The following is a 12,125-nucleotide window of genomic DNA, read 5'->3' as shown; positions in this document are numbered from 1 at the left end:
TCCTGACACCGCCTTCCTCAATGAAACATGGATGAACTCCTTATCAGAACCCGACATCGCCATAGCCATCCCAGCAGGATACAAAATCACCCGTAGAGACCGCACCAACAAACCAGGAGGAAGAATCGCCATAATACACAGAAACTCGATCAAGATTTCCACCAACACGAATGACACCCTAGACAACGCAGAACACCTACATTTTCAGGAACACATCAATGCCAACACCACCCTAAGAGGAACCCTCATCTACAGACCACCAGGACCCCGCCCCTCATTCTGTGACACCATCGCCGCACTATCAGCTCCCATGCCCTCACTGCCACAGACTACATACTCCTTGGTGACATTAACTTTTACCTGGAAAGCACCCACAACTGCAACTCCACGGCCCTGCTGGACAACCTCGCAAACTTCGGCCTCAAGCAACTGGTCACCTCACCCACCCACTCAGCCGGACACACGCTAGATGCCATCTTCACCTCCAGCAGCCACATCACCTTCACTCACACCACCAAACTCCACTGGACTGACCATCACTGCGTCCATTTCTCCTTCGTGAAACCCCCTACCCACCACCAACAACATCCTACCACCTAACGCAAGTGGAAAAAGATCTCCAAAGGACACCTGATTTCCAACCTCGCACAAGCTCCAACTCCCAGTACCAACGACCCCAACGCCGCCGCCCTCAACCTCACACGATGGCTAGAAACATGCGCAGACTCCCTCACCCCTTTCAAAATAAACAACAACACCCAGACCGTCCCCTGGTTCACCATAGAACTTCAGTCTTCCAAACGAGAATCCAGAAAAATTGAGAAAGCCTGGCGCCAAAAACCCTCAATGAGCAACTTCCCCGCCCTCAAATCAGCCATGAGCAAACACCACCAACTCATCCTGACCACCAAACGGTCCTTCTACAAAGAACGCATAGACAACAACACACACAACATCAAGGAACTTTTTGCCATCATCAAAGAACTCACCAATCCCAAATCCTGCACCATCGACCCTCCACACTCCCAAGACTTCTGCAACTCCCTCTCCAACTACTTCCACCACAAGATCGCAGACATACACGACAGCTTCACATCGTCAGCACCCACCATCACCACCCCCGCCAACAACAAAGAGATCTGCAAAACCATGAGCTCCATCCACTGAGGCTCCCCAACAGACCCTTGCCCCCACCACATCTTCAACAAGGCTAGCCAAATCATCCCTCCCCATCTCTGGGCCGTCATCAACAGTTCCTTCGACACCGCAACCTTCCCAGATATTTGGAAACACGCCAAAGTCAACGCTCTTCTCAAAAAACCCAAAGCAGACCCATCTCTCTTCTCCCCTTCCCCACACAGGTCATGGAGAAGATAGTAAACATACAACTGTCTCGCTTCCTAGAAGACAACAACATACTCAACGTCTCCTAGTCCGGATTCCGCAAAAACCACAACACTGAGACCGCCCTAATCGCCTGTACAGACGACATCAGGACCAGATTGGACAAGGGCGAAATCGTCGTCCTCATTCTCCTAGACCTCTCTGCAGATTTTGACATCGTATGCCACCAAACCCTCCGCACACGCCTCTTCGAAGCCAGAATTCGCCACAAAGCCCTGGACTGGCTCACCTCCTTCCTCTCCTAAAGAACCCAAAGAGTTTGCCTCCTTCCTTTCCGGTCTACAGCCGCCAAGACCATCTGTGGGGTCCACCAAGGATCCTCCCTTAGCCCCACCCTTTTCAATCTCTACATGGCTCCTCTCGCCAACATCATCCGCCCCCACGGACTCACCATCATTTCATACGCTGACGACACCCAGCTCATCATCTCCCTCACGAGGAACCCATCTACCGCCAAGAATAACCTACATGCCGGACTCCTCGCCATCGCTAACTGGATGACAGCAAGCCACCTCAAATTAAACTCATAAAAAAACAGAGATCATCATCTTCGGTCCCAAGAAGACAGCATGGAACGACTCTTGGTGGCCCACCACCCTTGGACCACCCCCAACGCCCGCCACCCACGCATGTAATCTTGGCATCATACTGGACTCATCTCTCTCCATGAGTCAGCAAATCAACGCCATATCATCCTCCTGCTTCAACACCCTTTGCATGCTACGCAAGACTTTCAAATGGATTCCTTTAGAAACAAGAAGAACAGTCACCCACGCCCTCATAAGCAGCAGGCTGGACTACGGCAACGCCCTCTACGCAGGGACCACAGCCAAGCTTTAGAGAAAACTCTAGCGAATCCAGAACGCAGCCGCACGTCTCATCCTCAACCTCCCTCGCCATGAACACATCTCCGCCCACCCCAGATCCCTATACTTGCTGCCCATCAACAAAGGGATAATTTTCAAAATCCTTGTCCACGCTCACAAAACCCTGCACGACACGGACCGGCCTATCTCAACAAATGAATCATCTTCCACAAACCAACTCGACAGCTCTGCTCCGCCGCCCTCGCTACAGTCCCCGGCATCCAACACATCCCCTCTGGCGGCAGATCCTTCTCCCGCCTCACTGCCAAAACCTGGAACTCCCTCCCCACCAACTTACGCAAGACCCAGGACCTCCTAATCTTCAGAAAGCACCTAACAACATGGCTTTTCGAGCAGTAACCCCCCTACCCCAGCACCTTGAGACCCTACTGGGTGAGCAGTGCGCTTAAAAAATTTGTTTGATTGATTGATTGATTTAGCTAATATTACCTATTTTTCTAAACCTGTGTTGTGTCATTTTATAGTGTTTTTACTGAGTTACTGTGTGTGTTGGTACAAATACTTTACACCTTGCTTCTGAAGTTAAGCCTGCCTGCTCATGCCAAGCTACCAAGGGGGTGAGTGGGGGTTAACTGAGGGTGATTCCCCTTTACCCTGCCTAGAGTGAGGGTCCTTGCTTGGACAGGGATTAACCTGACTGCCAACCAAGAAACCCATTTCTAACAGTGGGGTGTTTTATATTCACAAATCTCATCTTCACAAGACTGCTTTTTTACTGTTCATTATCCTAATCATTGCGGCACATGCATTTTAATTGTAGATTTCAGTCTTTGCAATAAATATGTTGAAAACTCTCCTCCATCTCCTTCATTGCCTTTGTGTGTATGAGAGTTGTTGCTAATGAGAGAAAAGAGTACCTTTTGTTCCACCACAACTTCCTTGATAGGTCTAATCTAAAGTCCATGCGTAAGGCTGCCAGAAATCGCCTTTGCTGTCTGGTTTCTGGTGAGGTACTGCTTGTAAGCTTGGAGGGTTGAGCCGACAGTTGTGACTTGTTGTAGGATAGGTGCGTCAACTACCAAAAATTATTTCTGAAACCTGTACTAGTGTAGGATGGGATAGTTTGGGAGTAGAGCCAAAGAAGCCTGAAATTTAGAGTACCACCCCTAAGGACGGTGATGGGTTTGTCCTATGTGGATGATATCTATCTCACAGATGACAACCTCAACATTGAAATTGCCAGGGTAGATCAGTTTGTTTTAGGATTTGCTGCCTGAGGCTATGAGTTCATTTTCAAGAAAACCTGTTCCTGGGATATGAGCTTTCAAATGATGGCAAGAGTCTGGCCCTGCACTTTCTAGAAAAATTTGCTCAACTTCACCTATCAACTACCATCAAGAAAGTACAGTCACTACTTGGTTTCTTTAACTTTGACAGAATTTACATTTCAGATTATGGACAACGCATAAAACCACTCTATGATTTATTTTTCCCAGATTTCTCAAGCAGTCACTAAACAATTAACACACTTGCATCCTTAGAGGATTGCAGCAAGACATGCTAGAAACAAAACGTTTACATACACGTGACAACAAAACAGATTTGGTCATCAGAATAATTTCTTCTGCTATTGGGTTCACCAATGTCACCTTTAATGAGGGCAAGACGGTGCTCATAGCATACAAATCACATTTGTACTCAAATGCAGAACAACGCTTTGCACCCACAGAAAAAATTCTGACTGGTGTACAGACGGCTGTCATTAAGGAGAGTCCACTTGCCCAAGGGAAATGCATCATTGTTGTTACCCCAGTGCGGGCCTTATAGGCTGTCACGAAACCAAGCATTCCTAATGCTAAAGCATGACATCATTGTTGGATTCAATAAGCAACCTCCCTGACTGCCACTGATGTTGACTACATCTTTGACCCAAATCTTCAAACGCAAGAATTTCTCCAGTACAAATACGAGTACCCCACATCTACTAACATCTTGCCACTTGACAGATACCAAACTGTCATCTACACTGATGGTTCAGTACAACCAGCTGTATGCAGAAAACATCAATACTCAGCTGCTTGCGCAGCTGTGAGCAGAGTGATGAAGGATGATGTATTCCACCCTCAACATACCTGCACGCAGACCCTGGGGGACTGCACCCCTCAGTTGGCTGAGCTTAAAACTCTTATCTTACAATGGAAATTACGGATCCAGAACATCTCACATTGATTGTGTGTGATTCGTATCACTGTGTCTAGTCCTACAATGATTGTCTTAATCATTGGTGGTTGAACGGGTTCAGAGAATCAAAGAGGAACACCATAAAACACAGAGCTCTGAGTGGAGGGGTGGCTGATCTAAATGATAAGCTACCAGATGCTCATTTATTACATATAGTGGGCCATCAACATGTAGGAGTACACGTTGTAGGAAACACTTTGGCTTATGAGGCGGCCAAATCCGCAGTAGCTATGGCTTCTATTGCTGCAGTCACCCGTTCTCACACAAGATTGGATAAAGAGATTCAGGCTGCCGGGAAAGCTTTGGCTGAGGGCAAGACTCTTCCCAAAGCACACCCTACAAAATATTCCTACCATATCAGTGCACAGAATGTTGCCTTTGCGACAGTTCCTGAGGTGGGAGATCAAATGATCCCCAACCAAGACCAGAGATTAGATCTCATTAAAGCAGCACATGAGGGTGTCGCATCTGCTCATGCTGGTGTCGCGGCCACAACATCACTCTCACAGAAATGCTTCTGGTGGCCAGGTCTACACAAAGAGACCAAGTAGTATGTCCTTTGTTGTGACATTTACCAGCAAATTAAGGGCTCCAACATCAAACGCCCATTGCAGACATCCCACTTAGTGTCCAATAAGCCATTATAACGTGTGTACCAGGACAATTGTGGTCTCTTACATCCCTCATGGTGCATACAAATACATTTTAGCAACACAAAAGAATGATGGACGGAGTGCTGAACAATACAAACACTCACCCCCAGTCACAGATCTTGGATTAATCCATCATTCATTTGCTCTCCATGCCACCACAGTTTGGACTCAACCATATGCAAATCAGTCTTGACCCTGTTCCTCATGGGAACAGTCCAGCCCCAACTGCCAAGCCAGGACTTACCTGCACCAGAAACAAGCATCCTGGGACTGGTTTCAGTATATCACCCTTCATCAGTCCGGCCAACTTGAATCCAGTGGCACAGTGCGCACCGGACCCACGTCTGGGCATACCCTTCCCACTTAGGGCAGTTTTAGCAACACAAAATGATGACGGATGGAATGCTGAACAATACAAACACTCACCCCCAGTCACAGATCTGGGTTCAATCCATTGTTCTTTTGCTCACCACACCACCCCACTTTGGACCCAGCCATATGCAAATCAGTCTTGACCCTGTTCCTCATTGGAACAGTCCATCCTGAACTGCCAGGCCAGGTCCTCCCTGGACCAGAAACAAGCATCCTGGGACCAGTTTCAGGGTATCACCCGTCACCCGCGAGGCTAGCTTGAATGTAGTTTTTTGGTGCTCCATTGCTGGAAGAATTGGAGCATGATTGGTCATTGTAATTGCGACCAGTCCTGTGATGCGTGCATCCTGTCTTTCATTGCACCTGTTGCCTCTTTGAGTGTCTACCTTCAGTGCGGTTTGCTATTCAGCCAATGCCTCCTGTGAACAAGGAAATGTTTTTATTTATTTTATTATTTCTTTTAGCTTTCGCTATGTGCTTATATTTCTGAGAAATGTTTTGATTTTCGTTATCAGTGCCACTTATCAGCATCATGATCAGTGATGTACGTAGGTATTGTCATTATGTCCCTTTCCCACTTACGTATGATAGGAACATCATGCGCACTTGTTAGGGATTGTTTCTGCAATTGCAGACAACAAGTCTGCCACATTATCATTTGTTTAGGAACATACCTGCATCAGGGGTCCTTCATGATCTGTGTATAAATGCATCTCACATGGACAAGGTCATTAGAGAGGTTCCTTCCAGATGCCATCTATGCTGCACATCGCCTTGCTGCAGAATTCAGCCTTTGTGTCACCATGGAGTCTGCCCTAGAGACCTCATTCCAAGGTAACAAGTGTAGGGGGGTGCTTCTCATGGACATGGTACTGGCAGATTAGGTTTATCATACCTAGCTCTCTTTAGGGTAGAGATTAGGTTTTCTTGGTGAGGAATTTCACATCTTATGTTTATTGTAAGATGGTGGGGGAGTTTATATTCACAACTCTCATCCTCACAAGTCTGCTTATTTTACTGTTCATTATCCTAATCATTGAAGCACATGTATTTTATCGTAGATTGTAGTCTTTTCAATAAATGTATTGAAAACTCACCTGCATCTCCTTCACTGCCTTTGTGTGTATGAAACTTGTTGCTAACAAGAGAAAAGTTTAACTTGCGTTCAACCACAATGTCCCTGAGAGGTCTAAACTGTAGTCCATGAGTAAGGCTCCTGGAAATCACCTTTTCTGTGTCAGTTTTAGTGAGGTACTGCTTGTGATCCAGGAGGATTGGGCCAACAGTTGCAACTTGTTGTAGGAGTGGCTTAGTTGCCTCAAAAAAAAAAGTGCTGCCATCCCTTTCCCAGCAGTCTCTCTAGGAAGTGAGAGTCCAACTACGACAGAGGGTCCTGGCCCCACAACCACGTTGGAGTAGTTAAGTGGAAGGAGACTGTACATTACCTTAGGCATATCCTTACAACTCTCCCTAAACCACTACTCCATGACCCATCTTCAACCTCTTTCAAACGGTGCCCTACCTCCACTCTCTGACTTATCCCAAATTTCTCATACTATTATGGACTCTCAAATGACCCTTTTCAAAGTCTTCCCTCTTTTCTCCCTCCTTTGTCCTATTCATTCAACTAACAGATGCACATGTCTACCACTTTCAGTAACAATTTACATTTTACCTCTGCTAATCCACCTTGGAATCCACAGTAGCATACTATTAGCTGAAAAGCAAATCAATGCCTTGTCTGGGTAGTCAGCGCCATATAGACACAATTTAAAATTACAATGTCTCTCCAGGGGCAGAAATATTCTGCTATGTTGGATGTTAGTAAGAATTGACCCTGTGTAATTGTTTTGTGGTGAGGCAACAGGATGTACTGCAAAAGTGAGAAGTTTTTCCCTTGGGAACTTTTTGCCCTTTGGCCAGGGAATGTCCAGGAGTCATGCCAACCCACTGGCCAGAGTGAAGTGAACATAAATACCACATCACTCCCAGCTCAGTGGACTCCAAGGGTCACTTGGCTAACTTCTTGTGTGGCTACAGGAACATAAAGCTGAAAGTGGCCTTTTCCTTGAGGGGCCAGTAGACCAGTTACAACAGTACCTGGACTGAGCCTTGCTAGTGGCCTCTGTTGGAGTGTGGCTTGGCCCCTAAATGCAGTCCCACAGAGCCTTAGAAATGACTAAGAGAAACTGTGCCACAAATTCTGAATAGCTGGGTCTTAAAAAATGTTTGGGCTTTTATGACTCATGAAGCTTCAGCAGGACTTCCCAACAAAGATGTCTGTTACTAAAGATCTTTGCAGGGTACGATTCAGGCTTGCCACATTTGAAGATTGTGAGCTCCAAAAAAGAGTCATCAAGAGGATTTCGGCTGTCACAAAAACAGAATTTTCCCTACTCTGTCTCCACCATAATAAACTCCCTCTAATGGCTCTGAGAAGCAAGGGTCATCAGAAAAATGACTATGGGGGTCATTCCGACCCTGGCGGTCATGGACCGCCAGGGCCGGGGACGGAGGAAGCACCGCCAACAGGCTGGCGGTGCTTCAGGGGCAATTCTGACCGCGGCGGTAAAGCCGTGGTCAGAAAAGGGAAACCAGCGGTTTTCCGACGGTTTTCCCCTGCCCCAGGGAATCCTCCACGGCGGCGCTGCAAGCAGTGCCGCCATGGGGATTCCGACCCCCTTCCCGCCAGCCTGTTCCTGGCGGTTTACACCGCCAGGAAGAGGCTGGCGGGAACGGGTGTCGTGGGGCCCCTGGGGCCCCTGCAGTGCCCATGCCACTGGCATGGGCACTGCAGGGGCCCCATATCAGGGCCCCATTAAGATTTTCAGTGTCTGCAAAGCAGACACTGAAAATCGCGACGGGTGCCACTGCACCCGTCGCACACCAGCAACTCCGCCGGCTCCATTCGGAGCCGGCTTCATCGCTGCTGGGGCTTTTCCGCTGGGCGGGCGGGCGGGCGGCCTTTTGGCGGTCGGCCGCCTGCCCAGCGGGAAAGTCAAAATGACCGCCGCGGTCATTTGACCGCGGTACGGTCTTTTGGCGGTCTCAGCCCGGCGGGCAGCGCCCGCCGCCCGCCGGGGTCGGAATGACCCCCTATATGTCCATCCACCCTTTTTGGATGGGCGGACATGAAGTCATTTTTGAAAGTTTCTTAGTAAAAACATTTTAATAATCCTTCCATTTTGAAAGAAGCCTCCCACGGTAAGGGAAGTATTATTTTTTCTTTTTAAAAGGAAAAAAAGATCACTATTTGTCACAGTGCTACGTCCTTTGATGCAGCCCTTTAACAAACAGTAAAGTGCATTTACAGGAAACCACTGTGACTTCCACCCCTCCTGCAGAATTATATGGACCACATTACCCACTGTTTTATCAGACTTTGTAGCCCTTCTTTACGATGTCCTTCACTACTTTGAATTCTACTGAATGTCCTTCATAAATTTTTTTTCTTATTTGCATAAGACTCCGCATTTTTAGTAAAACTCAAGGGATACATAAACAATGACAAGGCTTTGTTAAAAAGACACAAAGCCTCTTCTAGCCAACAACACTTTTTTATGAAAGTCACCTGTCTGTCTCTTGATGGATTTTTTCCCATCACATTTGCCTGAGGTAATGAAACGTAGACTGTATTAAAACTGAAGCCAGACTAGTGCAAATTCACTGCAGATAATTGTTGGTGTTCCAAGCTGAGCATCAGGAAACTATACAAAGTAGGATAAGGTACTGTTACGACTCTGTCGTCCCATTTCTAGGGGGCGCTCTAAGTGGACTGTTGGCAGCCTAGGAATCACCTTGAACACTTATCTAGAGTCCCTTGCTGACTCCTGTTTGCTTCTCTTTTCATCATGGTATGCTTTTGTAGTATTACATTGGCTTCCTGGGACTGCAAATCCCATAATGCACAGCCTGGTAGTCAGGAAAGCCTGGATTCTGTTTTACATTGTTTTTTATGGGAGAAGTCCAGATGCTTCTTTTCACTGGATCCTCTCCTCCAGGACTTGCGAGTGTCTGAAACTACACATACCTGAGACCTCTCCTGTGCAGCCCAGTTATGTGATTCCACCTGGGGTTTTCTGCAGCTTGGAACTGCTTATAAGCAGCCATTTCCTCAAGATCCTGGTAGTGCATTGGAGTTTGATTCTTTGTGTTACAAACCCCTTATCGGATGGTGTACCAGTCTTGTTCCTGTTCTGTTTCAGCTTGAACCTTTTTCCTGGTTCTCTGCCCTGCTCCTGATTGTTCCAACCAGAGTCTACACCCTATCTCTTACCCTTTTACCTGTTTGTTTCTTCCAGAGCCTGCTCCCTGTTTCTCTGTCCTGCTCCTGCCTTGTTTCAGCCTGAACATGCTCTCTGTTTCCCAGTCCTGTTTACTGCTTATTCCTACTCCCTGTATTCCAGCCCTGTCCTTGCCTTGTTCCAGCCAGAGCCTGCTCTTTGTTTCCCAGTCCAGCCAGATGTTTGCGCCCTGTTTTCCAGTCCTAGTCCTGCCTTTGCTTCAGCCTGAGCATGTTCCCAGTTCCTGCCTCTGCCTCTTAGTTTGTTCCTTCTGTTTCCGTTTCCTCTCGGTATTTGTATCTGGTAAGTGTTCTGTCAGTCTTCACCAGTGTATAAGTGTCCTCCTTTGTACTGGGGTTGGCTCCTGGTTTCCAGGAGGCAATTCCAGCTCCCATCCTTGTCTAGTGTTATATGTTGTCTTTCGTGCCTAACAGTGACAGTTTGCTATTGCTGTTTTTCCAGGAATTGCCACTGTGTTTCCAGCTGGACCCACAAGACCTCGTCTTGTGTATGTAAGTACTATCCTTGTTTGTGCTCTAGGGTCCAGAGACAGAGTCACTTCTGCTGCCTCCTTTCTATGGGGCTGGCGGGGCAACTATCTGTAGCAGCAAACTGCACAGAGGCATTGACATTCCCTGTCACTGTGGGAGGTTCTGCATCCTATCCTGTGTACAACCCCAGTGTGTTTGTCCATTAGTATTCTGTTTCCTGTTTATTCACACAAGGGTTACTCTGCTTTTACTTTCCTGTTTTCAGTGCCTGTCCATAGCTGTCCTTTCCAGTGTATGCCTTTAGCTGCTCTTCTGCCCCAGTACACTACCTCTTTAGGATATTTAGTGACTTCAAGGGGTGTCCCAACCAGAGTCCAGATCAGACCCGCCTGAATCCGTGACAGGTTCATGAGGCAACCCCTTTACATGCTGGCAATGTTAAAAGTCTCAAGTTAGAGTCATTCTGGACAATTTCCCACATGTTTTCCCTCCTCACACACTATAATATGTAAGCTCATTTTGTAAGACAAAATTAACATTTAAATGTGGCGTTATTCATGAAAACATGTATAGACATGTCATTTGTAAATAGTCTCAAATGCCACACATATACCTGTTTGTTATTGTTATTTGCAGCTGTAGAGAGTGCAATCTGCCTTTAAACTGGAACATTTGAGACACAAATACATAAAGGCCCAGGTGATTTGAGCTGCTCTGATATACCAACATTCCAAGGCCCATATTTATACTCCCTTTGCGCCGGATTAGCATAATTTCTTTTTACGCTAATCCGGCGCAAACTTAACACCATATTTATATTTTTACGCTAGACCTGTCTAACATCAAAATATCAGAGTGTGCATCATTTTCTGGATGCGTGAAACCACCTTGCGTCAATGAGATGCAAGGGAGGCTTCCAGTCCAGAAAATGTCTCAAACACCTGTGCACCATATCCAACCGGGCAAAAATGGCGCACAGCTGGGAGGCGGAGTCAACTGGCAAGCCATACAGCAACTGCTGCGCCACATTGAGCCACAGTTAGCAGCCAGCTTGCAGACACCCCTCATTATTCCACCAGAGACCAAGCTGCTAGCTGTCCTGCACATGTTGGCAAGTGGCTCATTTAAAACTACTGGTGCCCTGGTTGCCGAGGTCTTACAGCCCTCATTCCCTGCCTTCCTTCCCAAGGTACTTGATGCCATCATCTCCCTCACACCCGCCACATCAGCTTCCTCAATACACAGCAGAAGCAGCAGGAGGCCAAACAGGGGTTTAATCAAATTAATGGCTTCTCGCACGTGCTTGGTGCCATTGACTGCACACATGTCTGGTTGTGCCACCTGCAGCAACCGAGCACCTATACTGCAACAGAAAGCACACCCACTCCATCAATGTGCAGGCCATTATTGATCACCAGGGATTGTTCACCAACATCATGGCAAAGTATACTGGGAGTGTACATGAATCCTTCATCTTCCCCCAGAGTACCATCAATCTGCACTTCCAGAGTGGACGATATGGCAATGGCATTCTTCTCAGTCAGTACATGTAGGAAGTTGGCTCTGTATGTGCTATTTCAAAGTAAGGAATAGCATGCACAGAGTCCAAGGGTTCCCCTTAGAGGTAAAATAGTGGTAAAAATAGATAATACTAATGCTCTATTTTGTGGTAGTGTGGTCGAGCAGTAGGCGTATCCAAGGAGTAGTGTTAAGCATTTGTTGTACATACACATAGACAATAAATGAGGTACACACACTCAGAGACAAATCCAGCCAATAGGTTTTGTATAGAAAAATATCTTTTCTTAGTTTATTTTAAGAACCACAGGTTCAAATTTAACATGTAATATCTTG

At 46.9% G+C, this 12,125-nt stretch overlaps 1 protein-coding gene across 5 annotated transcripts in view; it reads left to right on the top strand.

The window, feature by feature from the left end:
* LOC138299710 (putative nuclease HARBI1) overlaps positions 1-12,125 on the top strand; it is a 167,400-nt gene that overhangs the window by 136,242 nt on the left and 19,033 nt on the right. For all 5 annotated transcript variants that reach the window (XR_011204819.1, XR_011204822.1, XR_011204818.1 and 2 more), the window contains one exon: positions 10,243-10,292. Coding sequence is in view for 2 of the 5 variants with exons in the window: in XM_069238225.1 (XP_069094326.1) it covers positions 10,243-10,292 (50 nt within the window). In the remaining 3 variants the exon portion in view is untranslated. The remainder of the gene's footprint in view (positions 1-10,242; positions 10,293-12,125) is intronic.

Source organism: Pleurodeles waltl, chromosome 1_2 (genome assembly GCF_031143425.1).
Source record: "Pleurodeles waltl isolate 20211129_DDA chromosome 1_2, aPleWal1.hap1.20221129, whole genome shotgun sequence".
In the NCBI taxonomy this organism is placed as follows: Eukaryota; Metazoa; Chordata; class Amphibia; order Caudata; family Salamandridae; genus Pleurodeles; species Pleurodeles waltl.
The sequence above is the reverse complement of the archived record's forward strand: the minus strand, read 5'-3'. Positions and strand labels throughout refer to the sequence as shown.